The 22,923-nt window shown below is 36.7% G+C and overlaps 3 protein-coding genes across 5 annotated transcripts; all 3 read right to left on the reverse strand.

Moving 5' to 3' along the window:
* Positions 1–4,618: 4,618 nt before the first annotated feature.
* Positions 4,619–9,346, reverse strand: LOC116128567 (AT-hook motif nuclear-localized protein 27-like). Of its 3 annotated transcripts, none has more exons than XR_004127785.1 (2): positions 7,227–9,346; positions 4,619–4,992 (listed from the first exon to the last, which is right to left on the reverse strand). XR_004127785.1 is itself a non-coding variant. In XM_031414303.1 (2 exons), exon 2 carries the CDS (start codon positions 8,337–8,339, stop codon positions 7,470–7,472), a length of 870 nt encoding a protein of 289 aa, XP_031270163.1. In that variant the 5' UTR covers positions 8,340–8,443; positions 9,058–9,346; the 3' UTR covers positions 7,013–7,469. The 3 variants fall into 3 exon arrangements, 2 of the variants coding, with proteins under 2 accessions (XP_031270163.1, XP_031270162.1); XM_031414303.1 differs by lacking the exon at positions 4,619–4,992 and having other exon boundaries at positions 7,013–8,443; positions 9,058–9,346; XM_031414302.1 differs by lacking the exon at positions 4,619–4,992 and having other exon boundaries at positions 7,013–8,443; positions 8,903–9,346.
* A 6,062-nt stretch (positions 9,347–15,408) lies between these two features.
* Positions 15,409–16,285, reverse strand: LOC116128646. Its single transcript, XM_031414405.1, has 3 exons — positions 15,970–16,285; positions 15,808–15,879; positions 15,409–15,722 (listed from the first exon to the last, which is right to left on the reverse strand). Exons 1-3 carry the CDS (start codon positions 16,132–16,134, stop codon positions 15,669–15,671), a joined length of 291 nt encoding a protein of 96 aa, XP_031270265.1. The 5' UTR covers positions 16,135–16,285; the 3' UTR covers positions 15,409–15,668.
* Positions 16,286–17,973: 1,688 nt separating this feature from the next.
* LOC116128530 (3-hydroxy-3-methylglutaryl-coenzyme A reductase 1) lies at positions 17,974–21,552 on the reverse strand. The gene is made up of 4 exons (XM_031414243.1): positions 20,612–21,552; positions 20,013–20,194; positions 18,840–19,186; positions 17,974–18,757 (listed from the first exon to the last, which is right to left on the reverse strand). The coding sequence occupies exons 1-4, from the start codon at positions 21,550–21,552 to the stop codon at positions 18,515–18,517; spliced, it is 1,713 nt and encodes a 570-aa protein (XP_031270103.1). The 3' UTR covers positions 17,974–18,514.
* Positions 21,553–22,923: the final 1,371 nt, after the last annotated feature.

The raw sequence follows: 22,923 nt of genomic DNA on the forward strand, positions 1-22,923 counted from the left end.
TGTGGCCTGTGGAGTATTTCTTTATTATGAGCACAAATCGGGAGGTGCCCTGCATGTGATGGGCATTAGAATTAAGCACTCACAAGTGTTCCACTATCCAACATTCGTTTCCCCACTTTCCTTAGTAATCCCATATTCAATTACTTCTTTAATTCGAATCTAAATTAAATAACTTATATAGAGGAGAGGGTTTGGCGGACACCCCACTTGGATTCGATTATTCAGTTCATGCAACTGTTGTCCACAATGAATTCTAATACCACACCGCCAATTATTTCTCACTGAATTATTGCTTTATTAGTGCTGAATGAGAAGGGCTATAATATGTCAAAGATATATCATTATCCTCACCATTTCTCTTTGAAAAATGTCAACATTTTACTTGTTTCAATGTATCTTAAGGTATATTTTTTTGTCAGTTAATGTCAGTGTTGCTGGTTGAGACTTGAGAAGGGATTGGATCTTTGTGAATTCTGAAGGACACCATGAAATCCATTTCTTGGCCCTCTTGTCTGGCATCATCATTCATCAGACGAAGGTGCTTTGGTGTTGAGGATACGACCAAAGGCTACAAGTTTCATTCACCATAAAAGTAGAAACTTTTGACACATTCCAAGTTTAATTTAGAGGCTCTTAGTACAAATGCCATCACAATGGGACCCAAAATATCCATCTGGGACATCAAGTCTTCAAGTTCATCTTCAAGCTAACCTATATTTTATAATAACCTCCATTATCGAAGAANTACACGTGCTTTTATGTATGCATGAAAACATGCTACCCGCATTTTCCTTCAATCTGTGAAAGCAGTAAATGATTATCATCGTAACTCATTTGAATTCAGAAGCTACTGATAAATGTATAATGTATTGCTTAGCCTTTTTGTTTAACTGACCTTGACTTTCATTGGATTCAGGTGCGAGTTCAATCAGATCCCGCTGGACGTCTGGTTATAACTGGTCAACCAGAACAAGTGGACAATCCTTGGGGTATCACACCATTTAGAAAGGTACTTCTTTGACTTTGTAAGCATTGACCGACAAAATGAAAAGCACTATGTATCAAATAAGATTGCACATGGCCAAGCTGTATGCTTAAGGACATAGAATGACCACATGAAAGAAAGAGCCACCTTTACCTCCAAGGATTCTGCTCCTTGCCGAATGTAATAATTAATGTGGACTACAGAAGACCTTTCATTTTCATCAAGCAATTATCAAGGCTGGAAAAAACTAACTTTAGGTTTGGCTTCCAGGTCGTGAGCTTACCCGGAAGAATCGATCCTCTACATACATCTGCTGTTGTTAGTCTGCATGGCCGACTTCTCATACGTGTCCCTTTTGAGCAAGGATCGGCATGAACTTATTTTCACACTTTCTTGAGCCATGCTATCATTCTTTCTTGTAGGAAACTATTAAGTTTAGGGAGAAACCATTGCTAAAAGGCCAGGATTGGAACTATGTGAACTGGTTGACTGAATTCCCTTATTTATTTATTTTTCTTTTTCTCCTTCCTTTGCCTTGTTGAAATCAATTGAAATTATTAAATTGTTATCAAGGCAGTCTTTTTCATGTGTATCATACTGATTAGTTTTGGAGGACCGGTGAATAATGATTGGCCGGAAGAATTTTATATGCAGTCATCGCTGTAAGTTACGGTTAGCTGAATACATCTTTTGTTCTGATAAAATTTAATAATTTATTTAACTTCTGAAGGTCTCATTTGTTGGCTGTGGTGTAATGTGTTGCATAGCTTCCTGATGGAGAGGCATTATATTGTTGTTAAGGATTTGTGAAAGCTGAATTAGGGCAATACAATACCAAGTTGAAAGTTGTGGCCTGTGGAGTATTTCTTTATTATGAGCACAAATCGGGAGGTGCCCTGCATGTGATGGGCATTAGAATTAAGCACTCACAAGTGTTCCACTATCCAACATTCGTTTCCCCACTTTCCTTAGTAATCCCATATTCAATTACTTCTTTAATTCGAATCTAAATTAAATAACTTATATAGAGGAGAGGGTTTGGCGGACACCCCACTTGGATTCGATTATTCAGTTCATGCAACTGTTGTCCACAATGAATTCTAATACCACACCGCCAATTATTTCTCACTGAATTATTGCTTTATTAGTGCTGAATGAGAAGGGCTATAATATGTCAAAGATATATCATTATCCTCACCATTTCTCTTTGAAAAATGTCAACATTTTACTTGTTTCAATGTATCTTAAGGTATATTTTTTTGTCAGTTAATGTCAGTGTTGCTGGTTGAGACTTGAGAAGGGATTGGATCTTTGTGAATTCCCAAGGACACCATGAAATCCATTTCTTGGCCCTCTTGTCTGGCATCATCATTCATCAGACGAAGGTGCTTTGGTGTTGAGGATACGACCAAAGGCTACAAGTTTCACCGTAAAAGTAGAAACTTTGACACATTCCAAGTTTAATTTAGAGGCTCTTAGTACAAATGGCATCACAATGGGACCCAAAATATCCATCTGGGACATCAAGTCTTCAAGTTCATCTTCAAGCTAACCTATATTTTATAATAAACTCCATTATCGAAGAACATACCTCTCTTAACTTTATTTAATGGGTTATAAATAACTAATCCAATCACCCACCATATAATATAAGAGTTAAGAAAGATTGAAAAACAAAAAAAATGGTTTTCTTTTATAAGTTTAAGTGCGTGTTGCAGACTTAAAACATTCTCCATGGAAACTTAAAACGTGTTTAGTCTTTAACTCTTTATTGCTATGTTGCGTTTAGGGAAACTTCTTTCCTCAGACAGAACGCTTCAGTTTGAACTTTACACCCTTCAAAGTCAATTCTCACGTTTATCATCTTCTTCCCACAGCCAACAATTCATCACCCTCATCTCATATTTATTGATAATCAAAGTATGAATTTTTGAGTGATTTCAGTACTCTAAAAAGCAAATGAGTCACACCAGATACCACACGGTGACCAACCCCAGAAGAAGATCAGGTTTCTGGTTAAAAACAAGGCGGTTCTTGATCATTCCTCGTCTGCGTGTCAGGTTCTTTTATTTTTTCAGTTCTTTATTTAAATGCAAGTGGAAGTTTTCACACAGCCAAGCTTTGAAATTGGTAAAGAGAGGCATTCTTAGAACCACTGGTATTATTAGTAGCAGCAAATTTAAAGATGGCGATGAAGATAATCTTAAAAGAAGAATGGTGTCAACAAGAGGCGGGTGCAGCTCAAGATCATATTACTATGCGAGTTCAGATGCCATTTCTGATTGTTTGGAATATATCAAAATGTCCGCCGTTAATTCAACAGATGACAACACTCCGTTGGCCGCGAAAATAAAGCAAGACAACACTTGATGTTGATTAAATTTTGTGTTTGTGATGATAATAGAATCTGGGTATTGTATTCATTTTTGCTGTTCTTAATTTGTAATATCATTTTGTTGCAGTCATGGAATTCCCATGTAGACGTCATTTTGCTCAATTGAAGTTGAGAATCGAAGGTATGTGCTTTCACGTTAATCTCCAGCTGGTTCTTTTTGGTGAACTCAAAATACAAAGAATAAAGAAGCAGTCTCTGGTGTGATTTTGTTTTTGGCATATTAATATTTACCCAGATGATCCATGCGTTGAATACGTGAATTCTTTAGAGGTTTTTCTACCTGCTGTGCATCCTTAATAAATAATACGAATCTTCAGAGAAACAGAAAATCTTATTTGATTTTATTTCTCTTCTATTGAAGATATGTTTAGTTTGGGGCATAGTTGGATGGTTAAACATTGACCAATTAAAAACTAGAAAACAAATGGGCTGATGTCCAATCCAGCTGGCTTCAACTTATTGACTGGACTGAGTCTCTCTAATTCTAATGGTCAAATTTTTGAAGAGTAAATGTCTGTTTCAGTTTTCTGAATATCAAGATTGGCAACCGTGTAGGAGAAGCTAGCTAGCTGTCGTGAGTTTTGATTTTCTTTCAGAGTGAATAAAAGAGGAGTCTAAATTGTCAAAGTCAGACTAGGGGTGCGTATACGAGCCGAGCAGAGCCGAGTATCTAGACACTTGAGCTCGGTTCGTGATGAACAGTGTCGAATTCGAGTTCGAGTTCAAGCGGAGCTCGTTTGAGCTTGAATACTTGGGCTCGAGCTCGAGCTTGCGAGTATGGGTGGATATTCGAGCTTGAGCTTCATGTTTATTGTGAGAAGGGGGTTGTTTGTCATTTTAAAAACTTGAAAATAAAAAAAGGTTACAAAATTTGCAATTTGGCCCTTCGTGCGTGATGAGGCTCACGAGCCTATCGAACCGAGCTTCGCCTTGATAGAACTCGGCTTGACCACTTAAACAAGCCACTCGAGCTCAAACTCGACTCGATTGACTTCAAGTCGAGTTCGAGCTTTTCTCGATCTGAGCTCGAATAGCTCAAAAACTGTTCGACTCGCTTCTGATCCCTAAGTCAGAACAGGGATTTCCCAGATCGTGGTCATCTTCCATATAATAATATTAAAATTCTGATAAGAAAATGACAACTACTTGTATTTAAATACTATCCGTAGAAATGAACGACAAAACCGTCTTATTTTGACAGGGTCTTCCATTCCAACAGCAAACTTTTTCTTATATATATTGGCATATCCTTATAGCTCTATTAGGATGAATCAACATCAGAGAGAGTGCATGAATGCATTTGTACGCAAGAATACAAGTACAAATTCATTGGGCTAGTGTTTCATTCAATTCTTAGTTTAGTTTTGGGGCTGAAGAAGTCCAGAAAATTGCTCTTTCCAAGCTCAGGACTGAAACATACAACCAAGCATATATATAAAATCGATAACTGCAGAAATATAATTCTGCAGTCATCATCTCCAATCTCATCACTGCATTTTGAGAAATGCCAGATCAAAGAGACTAGGGCCGTATTACGTATTCTTGCTTACTGATATCTTCCCCTCCATTACATTATGCAAGAACTTGAAGCGTACAATGGGAGAAACCAATTCTAAATAAGATCAAGGAAATTAAAACTAGTAATTAATCTCTTGATAGAAGCACAGGACAAGCACTAAATCATCTACACTTTATATAAAATATATACAACTTATATTCTTATATATATTATGCTCAATAAATTCATATCATATATAACTGAAAAATTATAATTATAATTATAACAGAAGTTCTAAACTAGATGTCTATATAAAATAATTTAAAGTAGCACAAAACAACATCTCTTACTGCTAGGAAAAAGAAAAGAACTGATGAAGGAGTCACAGTATCAGAATATAGAGAATATTAATGGGATTGCAAACAGCTGATTCTGAAGAAAGGCTCCACTATTACTTGAATACAAATCAATAGTATTACATTCAGACATTGATTTACTGTTGGATAAGGAAGGTGTTATTTATGATTCCCCACATGCATTCTATATAATACTCAAAAATTGGGGCATGATGAATCATATATACATCCAATTAATATCTATAAACCGAAGTGAAAACACAAAGTTAGAACGAGAAAGTATACATTTCAGAAGGTGAAGGTGATAACTGATAAATGTGTTCATCAGCAAAGTGCATGTTGACTTTAAACACCTATATGCAGGCTAAATACTTACTGCATAATTTATAAAGTATACAATCTACTTTGTTGCATGATGACAGATATTCTTCATTGAGAGATGTAATTACATATGTCAATCTACTTATCAAACTTAATTTCATGGTGAAATGCTTTCAACGTTTCTGCTAATTAATGAGCGACATTGACATGCATGGTAACATGTTACACAAATTAAATGACAATATATACCGTCTTCATGCATGCATGACTCCCCATCTTGCTCTAATTTCCATTAACTCATCAGGTAAGTTGAAAAATAATATACTTTTAGCTGTGCTGTCATAGTTATAAATTTTCCTTAATTGTTAAACAGTCTTCTATATATATGGAAACCTGTTTGAGAGGATTTGGTTTGTATAAAAAAATGGAAGTAGCTTCTGTGTCTTTCCTCTCTCTTTGTGCATGAGCATGAGGTGGAGTTAGACCATAGGGAAAGACTTGTGGAACCACTCATCAACAAGAATTAAAGCTGATTATGCAATTAATTATCAAGTGACAAGCAAGAAAGGTGTTTTGGGCTGTGGGATATACATGATACTACATCGTGTTTTGCAATTCAAATGGATTCAGGACATCAAATTGACTAATTCCGAAACAATTCTGAAAAGAGGAGAAACATTTTCCCATATTCCAAGATTAAAAACTGCAATTCTGTCATTAAATTTCTCTAGTTTCGAGACGACAATTAAAGTTCCAACAGTCCTATAGTTTACCATATGTTTAATTTCTTTGGAAACTGAGTTTCATCTTTCTCCTAGATGAATTGGAACTTAATTAGTTCCCTTGTTCAAATTCTAGCAAGAGTTACAGACAAATGTCCATATCTTGCATTGCGGGCATGATAGAATGTAATATATATATATATAGTAATTAAATGCACTATTTTATTCATTGATTTTTCTCTATAGTTAAATCTAAACTGAAAATGCTATTCTTAAAGATTATATTATCTAACACTTGAATCAAACAACGGACAAGTTGGGGGATCCTTGGTCATCTGGCCTTCTCGAATTTGAGAACTAGCTAGCTAGGGTTTTTGTATGGCACTATAAAGACGAAAGGAAAGGATTTTTAGGCTTAAATTTTATATGTTGAGGCAGCAGCAAATGAGACAAAAGAGACCAAAAACAATGCTGGAGATGACACTGGCCACTTGCAAGTAAAATTTGTATATATATCAGCTGTTTGCATTTCAGGACTATTATTTATTATTGATATAGCCTAGAGACAAAGGTTTTTATAATATTCAAAGCATGAAATGGGTACTAGGTTCTTTCATAATATAAAAATATACATATATTTAACTTTAGAAATAAATAAAGATGTCATTAAAATCATAGCATTAACTAATTAATTGATGTATATTTCATGTTAGAATCTCACACAACACAAGGTAGTAATATAATTAAATCTGAATGAAACATATGATCAAAGGGTAGATCCAAACTACAGGTCTTCCATACTTTTTTATTTTTGGTTTTTTCCATTTTCATAATAAAACTAGGATCATTATTGAACTAGGTAATATAAGGGAAGAAAAAGAGAGTCGATCGAAATGAAAATATAAAGTGAAGAAGCAAAATATTTATACATGAAGTTAAACTTACTGACTTGAGCCTGTAAATCCCTTGCTTCAAAGCTTTTCATCCTTTTCCATCCGATTCTCCATGAATTTACATCTTGAGTTTATCGATCATAACGGGGGCCAATTTATCATTCAAAAGGCTAAATGTACAGCTTTAATTATCTCATCCCGGCAATCACCGATTATTCAAAGATCAAAAGCATAGAGACTCCCATGAGATCGAAACCTAGAATCACTACTAAAAATCTCAAATTTCCATGCAGCTGTCTCTAGAAGGGAGGCCTGGAAGCACTTCCTCCACCCCATCCAAACAAATCACTTGAAAAGGGATAATTCCCCACATTTCCTCCCATATTATAGAAAGAACCGCCGCTACCTCCACCGCCACCACCGTTCCCTCCACCTTCACCCAGCTGTCCGCCACCTGTCACGCCTGAAGACTGAGATGCCGTCGGCTGAACTTGAACACCCCCATCTTCTTCATCCAAGGGCAACCTTTCAAACACTGCATTTGCAAACGATGCAGCCATCAAAATCACAGGACCAGATGCTAACAAAGGCCCCACCACACTCCCTCCCACCACCTGTCCTTGTCCTCCAGACAGAAATATCGATAATCCACCGGCACTGGGTGGTGCCGGTGGCGGAAGCACTGTCCCAGAAAGCGAAAGAATCTCAAACCTTCCGTGTAAAGTGACTACACTTCCAGTAGGAGCAGCTGGTTGCCTTAGGGTAACATTTGAAACGGTACCACTACCACTGAGAACACAAACGCCTCTTCCTCTTCTTCTCGCATAATTTGACATGCTCTCCATGATGTCAGCACCCGCAGAGACTTCAAGGACATGTGATCGGAGAGCATTGGGACTGTCTCGGGTGACTATAATTGGTGGTTTTGGTTTGTTCTTGGAACCAGCAGGGCGACCACGAGGGCGACGATTGGAGGAAGCAGTAGCAGCACCGTCTAAGTCAGTTTTGTGTTCGTCTTCTTCTTCTTCTTTGGAGTCTTTAGAATCTGGGGAAAGTTGAGCTGATTGATGTTGTTGTGGAATTGATGAAGGTCGCTGAAGGTGCAGTTCAGGTCTGAGGAGTTGATGGACGTAGCGAGAACCTTGAGCCGGCTGCTCATATCCCGCCATCGCCACATCTAATTTGTCCCACCACTTATTTGCAGCCAGCTTTTTCTTCTGATCTCTCTCTGGATCTGACGCTGTACTCTCTAAATTCGAATCAAAGACTATATCTACAGAAAACAATTAAGCAGAATATTTAACCCCCACACCCACTAATATATAATCTGTTTCAAGAACTTTGATTGAAAATTCAAAACTATGTATGGAAATTTTAAGCTAATATGGTAGGTGAGCAGTTACAAACTGAACTGATGAACCCAAATTGGTTTTTGTGCTGAGCTTTCTGTAAGAAATCTGAATGGTAACTAAAAAAACTACAGTTACATATAACTTCACAACCAGCATTTAAATCAAGACTGAAAAGTCATAATTCAACAACTGTTTATTTTAAAGAGTTTTGTACTTTATACTGTCAAATTTCAGACCAAAAACGAACAGTCACTGTCTAAAGCAAGTTTCATGTCTTAAGAGAGTTGATGAACAGATAATATTTGCCCTAAATTATTCGGAATCAGAAACGAGGAAACAGAGAACAGATAGATATGAAGAAGTAGCTAAAATATGCTCACTTGAAAAACAAGGAAGAAGAGATACTTATCACTGAAATTTTTCCAGATAATTTTAAGTAGTTGCCACAGTTGAGCTGTAGTACTGTATGAAGGGTAAAAGGAAAAAACAAGGAGAAGAAAATGATACACATGAAATGAAATTGAATTGAATTCACCTCTCTGAACAAATCCACCCACTTGAATTATTTAGATCTTTGAAATTAGGATATTAAACAGATACTTGGTGGAAAAGCGTGCGGAAAAAGCAGAATCCAAGCATTACCAAGACAAAATCTTCCCTTGGAAAATTATGTATATACATGATGTAAACCAATTAATGACCTAATCAACCCACACTCTCACCGGTGGCGCGTGCATTTTTTTTTCCATCTTGTCACACTCAGTGTCCACCATTAATTGTTCAATACGTCGAAGAAAATTTGGAGTCTTGAGAATCTTCTAGATTCAAACAAATAGTAAAACTGATAAGGAGTTGGAATAATGAGTTAGGGCAAGAAGTAGAAGCTGAGGCATATTTTCCTTTTGGATTATTATTTATTAAGTTAGCTTTGGCCTTTGAGTTGAGTCAATTTTGTGTGTAAATATGTGGATAGGGGTGTTGGGAAGTTAGATGTCATTCAAGGAAAGGCCCATGGTTGGGTTGATAAAGATAAAGAACGAGTTTGGTGTAAATGACTTAATTAATGAGTTTGGTGCTTCACCAAAACTCTTGTTTATTGATTGATAGGTTTATGTCTAATCATAGTTATTTTTTATTATTTAAAGAAAATATTGGTTAGATGCAACAGAAATGTATGGTGAATAGGACTACTACTTCAAAAGTATTGGTATCTTCTCTAAATTAATGGTAATTTAAGTGACTCCTAACATATATCGACATTTATATAATACATACAGTTATCAGTTGTCACATAGAATACAGTAATGTTTGATTCTCCATTTCCTCTCCGCAATTCAAAACAAATATATATATATATATATATATATATAAGGTAAATTTCATAAAATAAAAATAAAAAAACTATATAGAAAACTAAGAGCATATCTTAGGAGAGATTAAAAGAAGATCAGAACATATATATTCATCTTTTTTAACAAAAGAGAGCACGCTGGCTTCAAATAGAGGAATATGAGCTCAAACGTCCTAACGAAACTCGTAGGCTCAAATCAAATAGAAAAGAGAAATGAGCATAGGCATCCAATTAGAACGTTTACGTTCTAAACAAACAAAACCAATTAATCAAGCAGGCTCTAGATGACTCTAAACCGAGGATATTATTCTTCTTTCATCAATTTACCATTTGCGTTTACTCTTACCTAGCATAAATGGTAGTTTAAACAGATGGTCGATAATATAGAGTTAAATATATTCAACTTTGACATAGGAGTGCTTAATTATATCCGTTGGATGATATTTCTTTTAAATTTTACAGAGAGTAGAAAAGAGACAGACAAGACGTTTTGCTTTTTATGTGTTTTTCAAAACACAGACATGCATTAAAGAAAGCATAAAGATGAAATGACTAACATCTTTGGTGAAGAAGGCTGCATCTTGAAAAAAACTTGATCAATAAGGTTTAGCCTAAGGAATTAGTGTAATCAGATTACCATTAGAATGTGATGGACAGATGTAATATTAAAATATGTAGGGAGGAGAGGTTTCTGTGGAGAAAACACTTAAAAACAATTTTCATTATATTAGTTATTTGAATGCTTATGGGAACAATATTGACAAACAAAAAAAAGGCTGCAAAGTAGGGCTAAAACTACTGCAGGATTATCGAAAGAAATATTAGTTTATGTTGATCAAATTACTCAACATTATTGTGTGTCAGCCAGTATCGGGAATCTGCTGTGAATGTAAGCAAAGGTTGATGAGACACGTGTGAATGTGCTTTGCATGTGAGCAAAGGTTGATGAGACACGTGTGAAATGAAACCCTAGAGTAGAGTTCATCAGATGATTGATCACGTATGTAGGTAAGGTTGATGACATACGGAATGAACCCACTTACAACTTCCAGACCATTCTCTCACACGTGCATATAAGTTGGCAGAACAGTGGTCACGTGCGGTCAACAAGTCAGAGCTAAGCTGAAGTTGAGGTGTCAGACCACGTGGAAGCTGTCGGGACATCGGGACTTGGTCAACCTTATCTAATCTACCAGTGCTGTACATATCGTAGCCTTCCATTAAACAAACGGCGGCAACTCTCTGTCCTCAGTCTTTTAACATTACAGACCAATTCCAATTCCAGTTCCATCACCTTATGGGACCTCGATTACAATATCTTCTGCGTGACATAATAATTTACGGATGTAACAAGAACGTCTAATAAAACAATAAGTAAATATCTAAAAAGCTTGGAGGGATTAGTGGAATCCAATCAATTACATGTTCGCTTATGCCATGTCATCACATAATTTCAGATAATCTTGATCGTCATCATCAACCAAAGTCTTCACCACTTGCTTTCATTTTGTCTGCTTGTCTTTTAGATGCGCCACCAACATCCATAAATCTGGCTATTACTTTGATGATGATACAAACAACAAGAGATAAGGTATATGTTAATCAGAAGAATAAGAGAACAGCGTATCCTATAGGTTACCAATTTCTACGTCGTTAAGACTTTGAGAAATTTAAACATTAAATTTGCTTTCACGATCAGTTCAGTGAAGTTGACAATCATATAGTTTATCCATTTATCAGAAACTAATTATATTAATTCAATTAGGATAGTCACAGAACTGATTTTTATATGTAGTTTGTGGCCAATCATATCAAATAAACTGTCAGCTGATCGCCGTTTCATTGATTAAAAAAACTAATTATAAAATCTTAGAACTACTTTTGTAAAAATATATTTATGTATATATAAGTAAAGCAAAGTAAGAATCAATCAGCCGACGTGGGAATCACCTGATATTGAAGATAAGCATCTGATTTAGAATAAGATAATAATACTTTGCAAATTGCATGCCTTGTTTTGAGCCACTAAGTAAAAACAATTGTTCTGGGTTGTTTATGTTGAACGAATCCAAGAGTAGTTAGCTTGTAAAACTGTCTGTAATGACGCATACCTGTTGGCCAACCATGACCATACCATGGAAATTTTAAAGCTTTCCAAAGTTTCAAACAACCACCACTTTGTGGGGCCTCAACGTATTGAAAAGAAAGCCAGTTAAAAGTATTTTATACTAATCTTTATTCAATCCCAACACCTCACCACGGCACCACCTGTATTATTATTCTTTCTTCTTTATTTATAATAATTTGATAATCCAGGATACAATATATTTTATAATGATCAAAACTATAACAAATGATGCAGCTTTCACGCTCCTGTACCATATTAACTAATTTGATCCTGATCATCGTTGAGTCCATCCTTTTTAATATTATCTTATTGTATGACGATGATGATGATGGTAATATATAATAAGCAAATTACAAAATTCAGAGCGTTTAAAATTATGTAAAAACTAAATATGGGTCAAGGTGTTTGGTGAGTGTCGGCTAAATTGACTGCAAATTTGTTGAAAATTCTGTAGGGGGACGGAGACTGACAGTACAGTTACAATGAAGGGATGAAAACATTGAAGACTTTAATCAATTACCACTTTCAAGTTCCACTACTAAATGGGTTCATTAATTAAAGCATAAAGAAGTTTGCAAATTGCATTAAAATATATAGTAATACTAGAACACGCAGGCGCACTGCGATATTACTCGAGCCAAATTGTTGACGATGGTCCCATTTCCATCTGTCCTACTCTTGTAAATTTCTTCAAGTCACAATCGATTGTGCAGCTGGATATGGTCTTAAGGAAGCTGTGGGTTAATCCTGAACAAAATATTGGTTGTTTTATGAGCATTAACTTTAGTCCTTAGATTTGAAATATAAAGGCAGTCACAGTACGAAAGCCAAAAGGTTATGGATGGCGGAGGTAAAGAAGAGGCTGGTCAAACAAGGTGGGCATTGATAATGTAAAGAATTTGACACATGGAGAAGCTGAGATGGATTTGTTCACGTGATGGAGGTCCAGTTTGGACAAGTAATTGGTTGGGAGACGGTAAACCAATAATTGTGCCAGCAAATCCAATCAGCATGGGGCCTGGTGACACGTGAAAATGTTTTCAGGGTAGCAATCGGAGCAGTTCTATAGAATCCAAAGTATATCATGTTTTGTTTTTAGGATTTGGATTTTGATTTTGTGCATCAATCTTACTTTCTTCCTTTTTCAACTACAAAACAATAAAATATTCTTTCTTTCCAAACACGGGATCCTAATCCAATTGCAGTAACTCAACGGCTTTCATTTTCATTTGTCATCTTACTTTCACTGCTTCCATTAATCATCGCTTCGTTTGTTTCAGTTTTGGGAATATTATTTTTAGTATTTTCAAAAAAGTTAAACAGAAAAATACCTAAAAATTCAGATTTTTGAGAATACTACTCCCAATATTATTCAATTTTTTTTAAACCCCTTAAATTTGATAATTTAATTAAATACCCCTAAATATTTTTTTTTAAATTACAAATATACCCCAGTAATCCATGTTTACCAGATTCCGGCCATCACTACCGGAAAATGATCGGAATCTGTTAGGATAGCACACTACCGGCTGAATCTAGCCGGTAGTAAGCCGATCTAGCCTTTTTCGGCCAGATCCACGGTGGATCTGGCAGGAAAAGGCCAGATCTTTGGTCGTAAAAGTCGGTAACGACGACCAACAAACGGTCGTCGTTGACCATCAACGACGACCAACAAACGATCGTCGTTGACCATCAACGACGACCGTTTGTTGGCCATCGTTAACGAGCAAAAACGGCCAGATCTGACCGTTGACGGCCAGATCTGGCTATAGATCTGGCCGGAAAGGCCATATCGGCGCACGACCGGCAAGATCTAGCCGATCATGCGTCGATATGGTGACTCCGGCCACCCTCCGACGGTGGTGGCCGGCTATCCGTATTTGAGGGTTGGTTAGGGGTGTTTTTGTTAACTTTTAATGTTTTATTATAGGGGTATTTTTATAAATAAATAAACATAGAGGATATTTTATTAATTTATAATTCTTATATCGTAATACCCGCCCAATTCAACTTTTTTTTTAACTTTTTTCAAAAAACTTTTCTCAAAAACTCAAAATTTTGAACCAAACGGAGCCCATATGTTTCTCAAATTTCACGTGATAATGATGCGTGTACCCTGATGGGAATTCATAAATATGGGCCAGTTTACAATTGCTAAATGCTATGGCAAATTCCCGGGCCGGATTTCATCTGTCAGTAATGGACCTGGATCCAGTCCCGAGAGCATCCTAGGGCCTAGGCTGGCCTGGGTCACACAGCTTAAAGCCATATGCCATTCCATTGCTTAAACAGAATTCGAAGGTATAAATAGAGAAAGTATGATGAGAAAGCAGAACCAGTTTTCAATAAGAGACCTGGATAACATTATTCTACTAAATTGCCATCGCTTGAGATGAATATGCAGCAGTTTATTTTCTTTACCCTCATACGCTGCTCTATGGAGGCAACAAATGCTTCTCTTCCACAGAAACTAATGGCAAATATTTGAAAAAAGAAAAAGAAAGAAATCCTCCTATTGCCTCCATGACATGCCTTATTTAGAACCTCAAAATGTGAGCATCCCAGCGGAATTTGGAGCTATGGGCAGGGCGAATATGCGAGCCCACTTAGTCATGTTCTGGGAAAAATGCTCCCTCAGGCAACACATGTCCTATGGTGGCATTATGATGCCCCCAAAGTCATAAACATGTTCCACATATTACACAATTTAAGGGATACAAGTCTAAGCTTACAAGGAATGATATGCACTATTTGCTACCAGCTTCCAACTGAAATGCAAGTATATGCGAAAATTCCCTACTAGAGAACGCTAATTCCCTTGTCAACTATGCCTCCATTGAACAAGAGAAAAATATGAAAACGTGTAGTAAAAGCCCTATGTCTTGCCAAGCTTGTTTGTCCCCAAGTTTTCACTCACCACTCAACAGTTCAGTTCAAAAGCCAAAAGAAGCTTCCAAAAGTCTGCAACAGAAGTTACAGAATTGAATTTTAAGACACTTTCCCAGACCCCAATCAATAGTTCTCTAAAATCATCAAAACAATCTTCTATAGACTCTTCAGATTCAAACTACCCAACCCCCATCAATTGGCTAAGATAATGCTTTTGGAACGGTGTCCTACAACCAAAAACAGTAGACCAAAGGTTCAAAATGTGGTGGTGTTGATGCAATCAACAAACATGGATCTCCTCTATCATCATTTTCCCTAGTGCAATAGCTTATCAAATGTGATTTTGAAACTAAATTTATCAAAAATCTTATGCATACTTCCCCCTCGAGATCAAACACAAGTAAAAGTAGATTAAACTCTTATAAGCCCTCGAAGTACCCCATCACACAAGTACACAAAACGATAACATGGTAATGCCGATCAGTACAGAACTTTTATTTTTCATTATATAACATTCTACAATAACCTCAACAAAAGAAAACAAACCATACAGATTGTACATCCACTCAGAAGTAAGCTCTTATTTCTTATTTGACTCTCCAAAAACAAATAAAAATTAAAAAAAAAAAACTATTATTAAACAATATTTTGGATTTTCTATTTTATATTGATAAAGTCACTAGCATTGTACCCAGCATACAAGAAAACACCGTCACTTTAAGGTGAATTCACCTAAACCCAACAAATCTAACTTAGAAATTTGAGATGTGTAACAAAACTATTCGTCTGATTGATTAGCTTTATTCTTGTTGCCGTATATCAAACCAGTTGTCTGCAAACAAATTGAGCCAAATTTTAATACAAATTCCCTACTAAGAGTGAATAGAAAGAATAAATTACAGAAATTAAAACAGTACCTGTGGATCGGGAATGGGTTTTCTTTTCTCCACGTACCGATTAGGATCAAGAGCCGCAAGTGCTGCCCTCTCCTGTAGAATTGAAATTTTCGATAACATCGAATAAATAAAAGTTAAGGCAGTACCGATGGATTATGAATTTTAAATAGAGAAAAATTAAACCTCTTGTTCTCGCTTGAGGTCTTGAGAGGGCTTAACCCAGAGGAAATAAGCTAGCGTTCCGGCAACCACCCACGAAGCTAAATTAGATGGACCTCTTAGACCTCCCATCGAATTCCCTATGAATGATCTGACATTTCCCACGGTTCTTCTCCAACTACCCATCATAGCGCTCAATTTTTGTTTATTCCCAACTTTTTTGTTCTGCAAGTATAAGGGTTTTATCCAACTTCCAAGTAGGGTTCTGTTATTTTGGTGGGGAAATTATTATCAGTAGCGAAGAGGTTGGTGTCTTGGTGAAAAGAAATCCGGTTTATTTTTGCGCTACACGTAGTTAGTATAATCCTCATGTGCACCCCGGCCTGGGGAAAGTGATGGAAGCACCGAACAATAACATAGCCCGGCCCATTGAGCCTAGTTAGTGGACCCTTGTTGGGTATACAATGGACTAAAATAAAGGTAATGGGCCCTTGTTGGGTATACAATGGACTAGTTAATGGGCCCTCCACCTTTTTTTTATCTTTAAACCCTATTCTCAATTTAAAATCGAATAATTCTACGCCAACAACTCCCTCTCATAACACTGATGTGCCATTATCACGATAGCTCTGATTTTGAATAGACCATGTGCCATTATCACGATAGCTCTGATTTTGAATAGACCAAAGAAACGGCTGTTCCTTTCATAGGAAATGATCGTTCCTTATAAAGGTATAGTTGTTTCTTGCGGAAGGAATGATCGTTTCTCATTCAGAGAAGGAGAAAGAGAAAAGAAGAAGAAGAAGATACAAAGAAGTAGAAGAAGAAGAGGAGAAGAGAGAAGAGAGAAGAAGAAGAAGGAACAACACTGTCACTTCATAAGGTACAACCGCTCCTTATAAAGGAACAACCATTCCTTCATAGGGGACGGTCGTTCAAGGAACGACCGTCTGTTTCTCGTAGTACTTGATGCCTTGGGTAGTGGTGGGGTCCATGATGGGGTGTGTGGGAGGTGATATGACGTGACAACGCTAATATGTTGACACGTTAGGGTTGTAAGAGAGGTTTGTGAGAATGTGTTATTGGCGTAATATTACTTTTTAAAATCTATCTTAGGTGTATATGGAGTTCAAGGAACAGGTTAATTGACGCTCTTAAGTCTTAGCAAGAGTAAACAACTTTTTCCCATCCAAGGTTTGCCTTAATGACACTTTTCCAGCTAAAAAGTTTCAAAATACCACTTTCTAACAAAAGCTAATATTCCATTACAACCTAAAACCAATTCTGATCAATTATGATGACAAAAATTCTCTTCATCACTACCATTTGAGTCTTCGGTCTCCTCTCTACAAACCTCTCTTACTTAAGCATATGATTTCTCGTCGATACCAGTCATCGCAAAGTTAGAGTTTTCTGTTCTTAGTTGATTTTCAATTGATTCCGACAACAAATATTCAATTAGTCACCACTCTTCGATCTAAATACCTCTATTCTACAAAACCATTTTATCTTGGCTTCTAGTAACTTGCCAAACACCGACTGAAAAATTTAAGTGTATTTTGAATATTAACAAAATATAAACTTTGGAGGGAAAAATTAAGGTAAACCTCGGGTGGGAATTGGGAAAAAGTCGTTTACTCCTCTTAATAATTCCGCACTTCTCCCACTCCAACCCTGGTTCTCATTCACAACTTGAATGGTAAGGCTACCACTTCTGCTTCATCGTTTCCACCGTGGAATTCAACTTACTAGTCGTCATACAAATGCTGCATTCCATCGCCAACCCCAGTATCTTCAGTCTTTTACATACCAAAAAACGTTATACTTTTCTAATAATAAGCCTGCAGTTCATGGGCAACGAAACAAAACAGTAACAATTAAATAATTCTGATTGCAATTTCAATGCCATTTGCAGCTCATTGGCAAGTTTCAAGGGTGTTTCCATAAACCACACCTTTCTGTAGACATAAGAATCTGGGAATAGAATGAAAACAGTAAAATATGAATAACTTAATAAAAAAACAAAAATTAATCATCAAGAAGAAATACAGAAATTAGAGCAAAATCACACAACGCAATTGAAGAATAATTACATGCCACAGGATTTAAACTGCTTTACTCAAACCAAACCAGCGTCTGGGAGATGTCACAATCTTGTATGCTACAAAAAGACAAAAAGAAAAGGACATGGTCCCAAGCTAAAAGCATGTAACACATACTACCAGGAAAAAAGACACATAAAAATTTCACTATTAGGACACAACAGACCAAATATTTTAGTGGTGGCCCTTTCTATTCTAAGCTCATGAGAACATGCCATCAGTCAGACCCACAGCCACACTAATGGTGACGAGGAAGAAACACGCAGCATAGCTGGCCACGTTATGTTACTCTTTCCTCACTTCATAAAATAGCCCAACTTTACAGCTACAGAAGCTAAGAACACTTTAATATTGGCACCAAACACCTTCATGGTTTTGCTTTCTTCCTTCCCTACCCCTTTTCTTTATCTTCCTATTCATTTTATTTCTCCTGCATGTTTTAACTGATGGCTCCACATCAACATCATTTATGATGCAGCTTTACATACATCTTTGCTCGATCGGTTGTATTTCATGTGACTCTGGACAAGTTGACCAGCTGCAATGGCAGACATCAGGGAGAGCTCCCCGGCAAGAACTGCACCGGCTACAATAGTGGCCAAGAGCCTTGAGTTTGATCCAGCAGACTCTTTGCTCGCACCCTTCACACCGAGCAAATTAAGGCAAGCAGACTGAGATGCAAGTTGAGTTCCACCTCCAACTGTACCCACCTGATATACACAGATATCATATTAGCTACAAAGCAAGTAAAAAAACAATACCAGCATAGATATTAAACATAAGTTCAGTTACCTCGATGGATGGCATAGTTACAGAGATGTGGAGATCCTTCCCGTCATTGACAGCTTCCATCATGGTAATACAATGAGAACTCTCAACATTTTGTGCTGGATCCTGGCCAGTTGCTATAAAGACTGCAGAGACAATGTTGGCAGCATGGGCATTAAATCCACCAAGAGCACCAGCAACAGCAGAGCCAGCAAGGTTCTTTAGCATGTTGAGCTCTACCAGCGTAGCCACGTTAGTTTTCAAAACCTTCTTCACCACCTCTTCCCTGATCGTTGCCTCACACACAACAGATTTGCCACGTCCTTCAATCCAATTTACAGCAGCAGGCTTCTTATCCGAACAAAAGTTTCCTGGAAAGTTGAAATGATATGTAAGCACCATGAAATCAAACAAATATTGCCATCATATTGATAGCGAATAACACGTAAGCCCAAAAAAAATAAAAAATAATAAAAATGGTCCCAAAAGATGGAAAATGACTAGCAACTAATGTAATGAAGAGAGGGAAGGGAAAAATCAGAAATGGTGAGCTATGTCAATATCATAAACCCAAAAAAATAGAAATGTAGCCCAATAAAAATTTAATTCCATTGGCAATCGTAGTATTATTGGACAATGAGAGTGATATTTATGTTTAAATATAAAAAATGAGAACACATCAACACCTACAGCACAATATATAAGCATTAATAAGAATGACCTCTCTGAAACAATGGCAATAGAATGACATGTACACTATATTAATGATATTTTCAAATTAAAAATAGTTTAAACTACTATCAGAAAACCACTCATTTATGATAAAATAAAGACAATGAAGTAAAAGATGACAGTAAAAATGGATAGTAGTGGTAGCTAACTTAAATTCAAGTAACAACCTAATATAAAATTTCAAAGATATTACTGTAAGCAGGAGATAAAATCATATCAAGATGTCATGAAGATAGAAACCAAGTTCATAATAAAGTGAAATTAACGTACACAAATAACCACATATTCGGAAATAAATTATTTTTACAGATATTTAGAGAATAGGCACAAACAATAATCCAAAACTGCAAGACCAAATTCAAAACTGCTGAAACATACAAGAGGAGACTAAAAGACAACCACATTTCGGTAACTACTAAAGTGAAAATAAAGTTCAGCTTAAAAAGTAGATGACAAAAGACTTACCAGATAATCCAATAACCTCCATATCAGGAAAATCATTGTGAAGAAATTCGAGGACATTCTGAACTCCTTTAGAAACCATGTTCATTCCCATTGCGTCACCTGTGCTACAACTAAATCTAACATATAGATTCTTCCCAGCAATAGAGCATTGAATATGTTGGAGCCTTGCAAATCTACTCGACCTGCAGCCAAGTGAAAACACTTTAAACCAATATTCATTTCCTTGACCCAAAAAATGATTCTTATTCCGGATCTACTGAACCAAAGGCACATCAGTACATAAAAAAAAATATCGATCTACCTTTTTCTTTAACCTTTTTAAACTTACAACTCATAGTAACCATAATTATAATTTTGCTGTCAAAGCATCAATAGTCCTCTTTCCTATTTTTTATTAAATGATTATTTTTCTATTTTTTTCATATGGTTACAAAAAGAAGCCTGCACCACCTAAAACTAGATCATTTAAGTGTTGATCTGTAAATTACAATCAACGTCAGGAATTTCCAAATCAAGAACAACGCGAATCAAATCAACCAAAACAAAAGTAACCAAAGGCAGATTTATCCAAAAAAAAAAAAAAGTAACCAAAGGCTGACCTGTTAAAAACGATGGCCAAAGTTTCGAAATTGTTAGGATCCTCTAAGAAGAACTTCAATTCGGCAGCTCTCTTAGCACTTCCAAATCTCACAACAGGCGCCCTCGTCATCCCATCTCTCAACAGCACACTGGTGGCCCCACCAGACGCATAGATTGCCTTACACCCTCTATTAGTACTCGCAACCAAACACCCTTCAGTCGTCGCCATCGGTACGGAGTGTTCAAATCCATCAAGCAATAAGGGTCCAGCGATTCCCACAGGAATCTGCACATATCCCACTGGCATTTCACAACATTGACCAAAAATGGATTCGTAATCAAATCCATCCAACGGTAATCCTTGTAATGATCTACCAGTCGTTCTCTGTAGCGCCTCGCGTCGAATCTCAGCTGCTCGTTTACAGTCCCCAATCTTTGATTCAAGCGAGTATGACGGAATGGTACCGTCCACAACAGCCTTAACAATTTCCTCCTCTTCCAAGGACGACAAAGTTGTAATTATGGGCTCGGGTTTGACTAATTTGGCAATCGTGGTCGGGGAAGGGGCCGGAGGGCAACTAATTATTGCTTCCGTTTCTTCGTCCAGATCCCACGCGTCGTTAGAAGCGCGTGAGATGAAAGACTGGACGAAGTCAATGCCGAAAAATCCGAGTAAGTATATGAACGAAGCGATGAGCGACACAATGGCGGCGATTTCGGAAAGCGTGACCACATGAAGTGGAGTTGAGTTTCGGATCTTGTCACGCCATCGGTGCAACAGGTAGTACGCAACGGAGAAGAAGAGCGTGAAGAAAATGGCGTTTGTTAGGTAGAGAGGAAGCGGCAACGCGTCTGATGCTTGAGGAGAAGGCGACGGCGACCGTTTCTCAGGTTGGTTATCATGATGATTGCTCCCTCCGAGAACACGTGCCGGTTTAGCTGGCCGCCGGCGTACGTCCATTCCCGATATTGAAACGGAAACAGAGTATCTGAAATTCACGGAGTAGAAAAATTATTATAGTGTTTGTTAGGAGGGATGAACCAAAACTGAAGGACAGTGAGCCTTTTTATAGGTGGCCGCGCTGGCACTTTTACCACACGTGTGATACCCTCACGGTTTTGTTAAGACCGTGTTTGGTTGGGTCTAATGCATCTCCCTTGTAATGTTCATTTTTTTTTCTTTTGTTTCCTTAATTTACCTTAACGGGCAATTGGGCATCCAATAAATGATTAATTTCCAAATTTTTCTGTGAATTATATGCCAATGTAATAAATAATTCAAAGATGTTTTTCCTTGAAGGCGGAGGGTGGGCAAGTGGCTTCTGGAATTTGTCATTTACACGTAGCTGGTAGGCCCCCTTTTTGTCTCGTGAGGGGACGGTTAAGCACCACTCGCTTTGGCTACACCTTGGCTTTAATTATTGGTCATTCAACCAAACTCAATTTTTCTGCTTTTAATATTTCTCCTACAGACCGGGGGGTAAGCAAACGTAACAAGGAATAAATAAGAAAGTACTAACGGGGATATTACTCGAAGTTCCCATATCCTGTGACATAAAATTTAATTAAACGAAGGAAATATGTTAATGTTATTTTACAATAATTATTTTTTTACCTGAAAAAATAGATATGTCGTGTGATCTTATCATGTATGTGAAAAGAATAATGCAACCTAAAAAGGAATAAAACTAATAATTATCAGGAGGATCTTAAGAAAACAGACTCATAATTAATGGTAATAATAATAAAAGAGTAACATATCTAGGTGATTTTGTGACAAATGGATGAAATTCAGGTAGAACAGGTAAGGATTTTTCTACTATGCAAATATGGATGGATTGAAATTATTGATTATCATCAAGTGTTTAATTTACGGATTGTTAGACAATCATTGTTTTAAAACCCGGACCGGAGGGCAAACCGTTTTGCTGTCCGGGTCGCGGTTCAANTAATGTTATTTTACAATAATTATTTTTTTTTTTACTAAAAAAATAGATATGTCATGTGATCTTATCATGTATGTGAAAAGAATAATGCAACCTAAAAAGGAATAAAACTAATAATTATCAGGAGGATCTAAAAAAAAGAGACTCATAATTAATGGTAATAATAATAAAAGAGTAACATATCTAGGTGATTTTGTGACAAATGGATGAAATTCACGTATAAACAGGTAAGGATTTTTCTACTATGCAAATATGGATGGATTGAAATTATTGATTATCATCAAGTGTTTAATTTACAGGTTGTTCGACAATATTAAGGATCCATAATAATCATCTCTGGGTGGTTGAGTGATTGGATAATGACTCTTGGATGTATTACTTAAAAA

Source organism: Pistacia vera, unplaced genomic scaffold (genome assembly GCF_008641045.1).
Source record: "Pistacia vera cultivar Batoury unplaced genomic scaffold, PisVer_v2 Contig200, whole genome shotgun sequence".
In the NCBI taxonomy this organism is placed as follows: domain Eukaryota; kingdom Viridiplantae; phylum Streptophyta; class Magnoliopsida; order Sapindales; family Anacardiaceae; genus Pistacia; species Pistacia vera.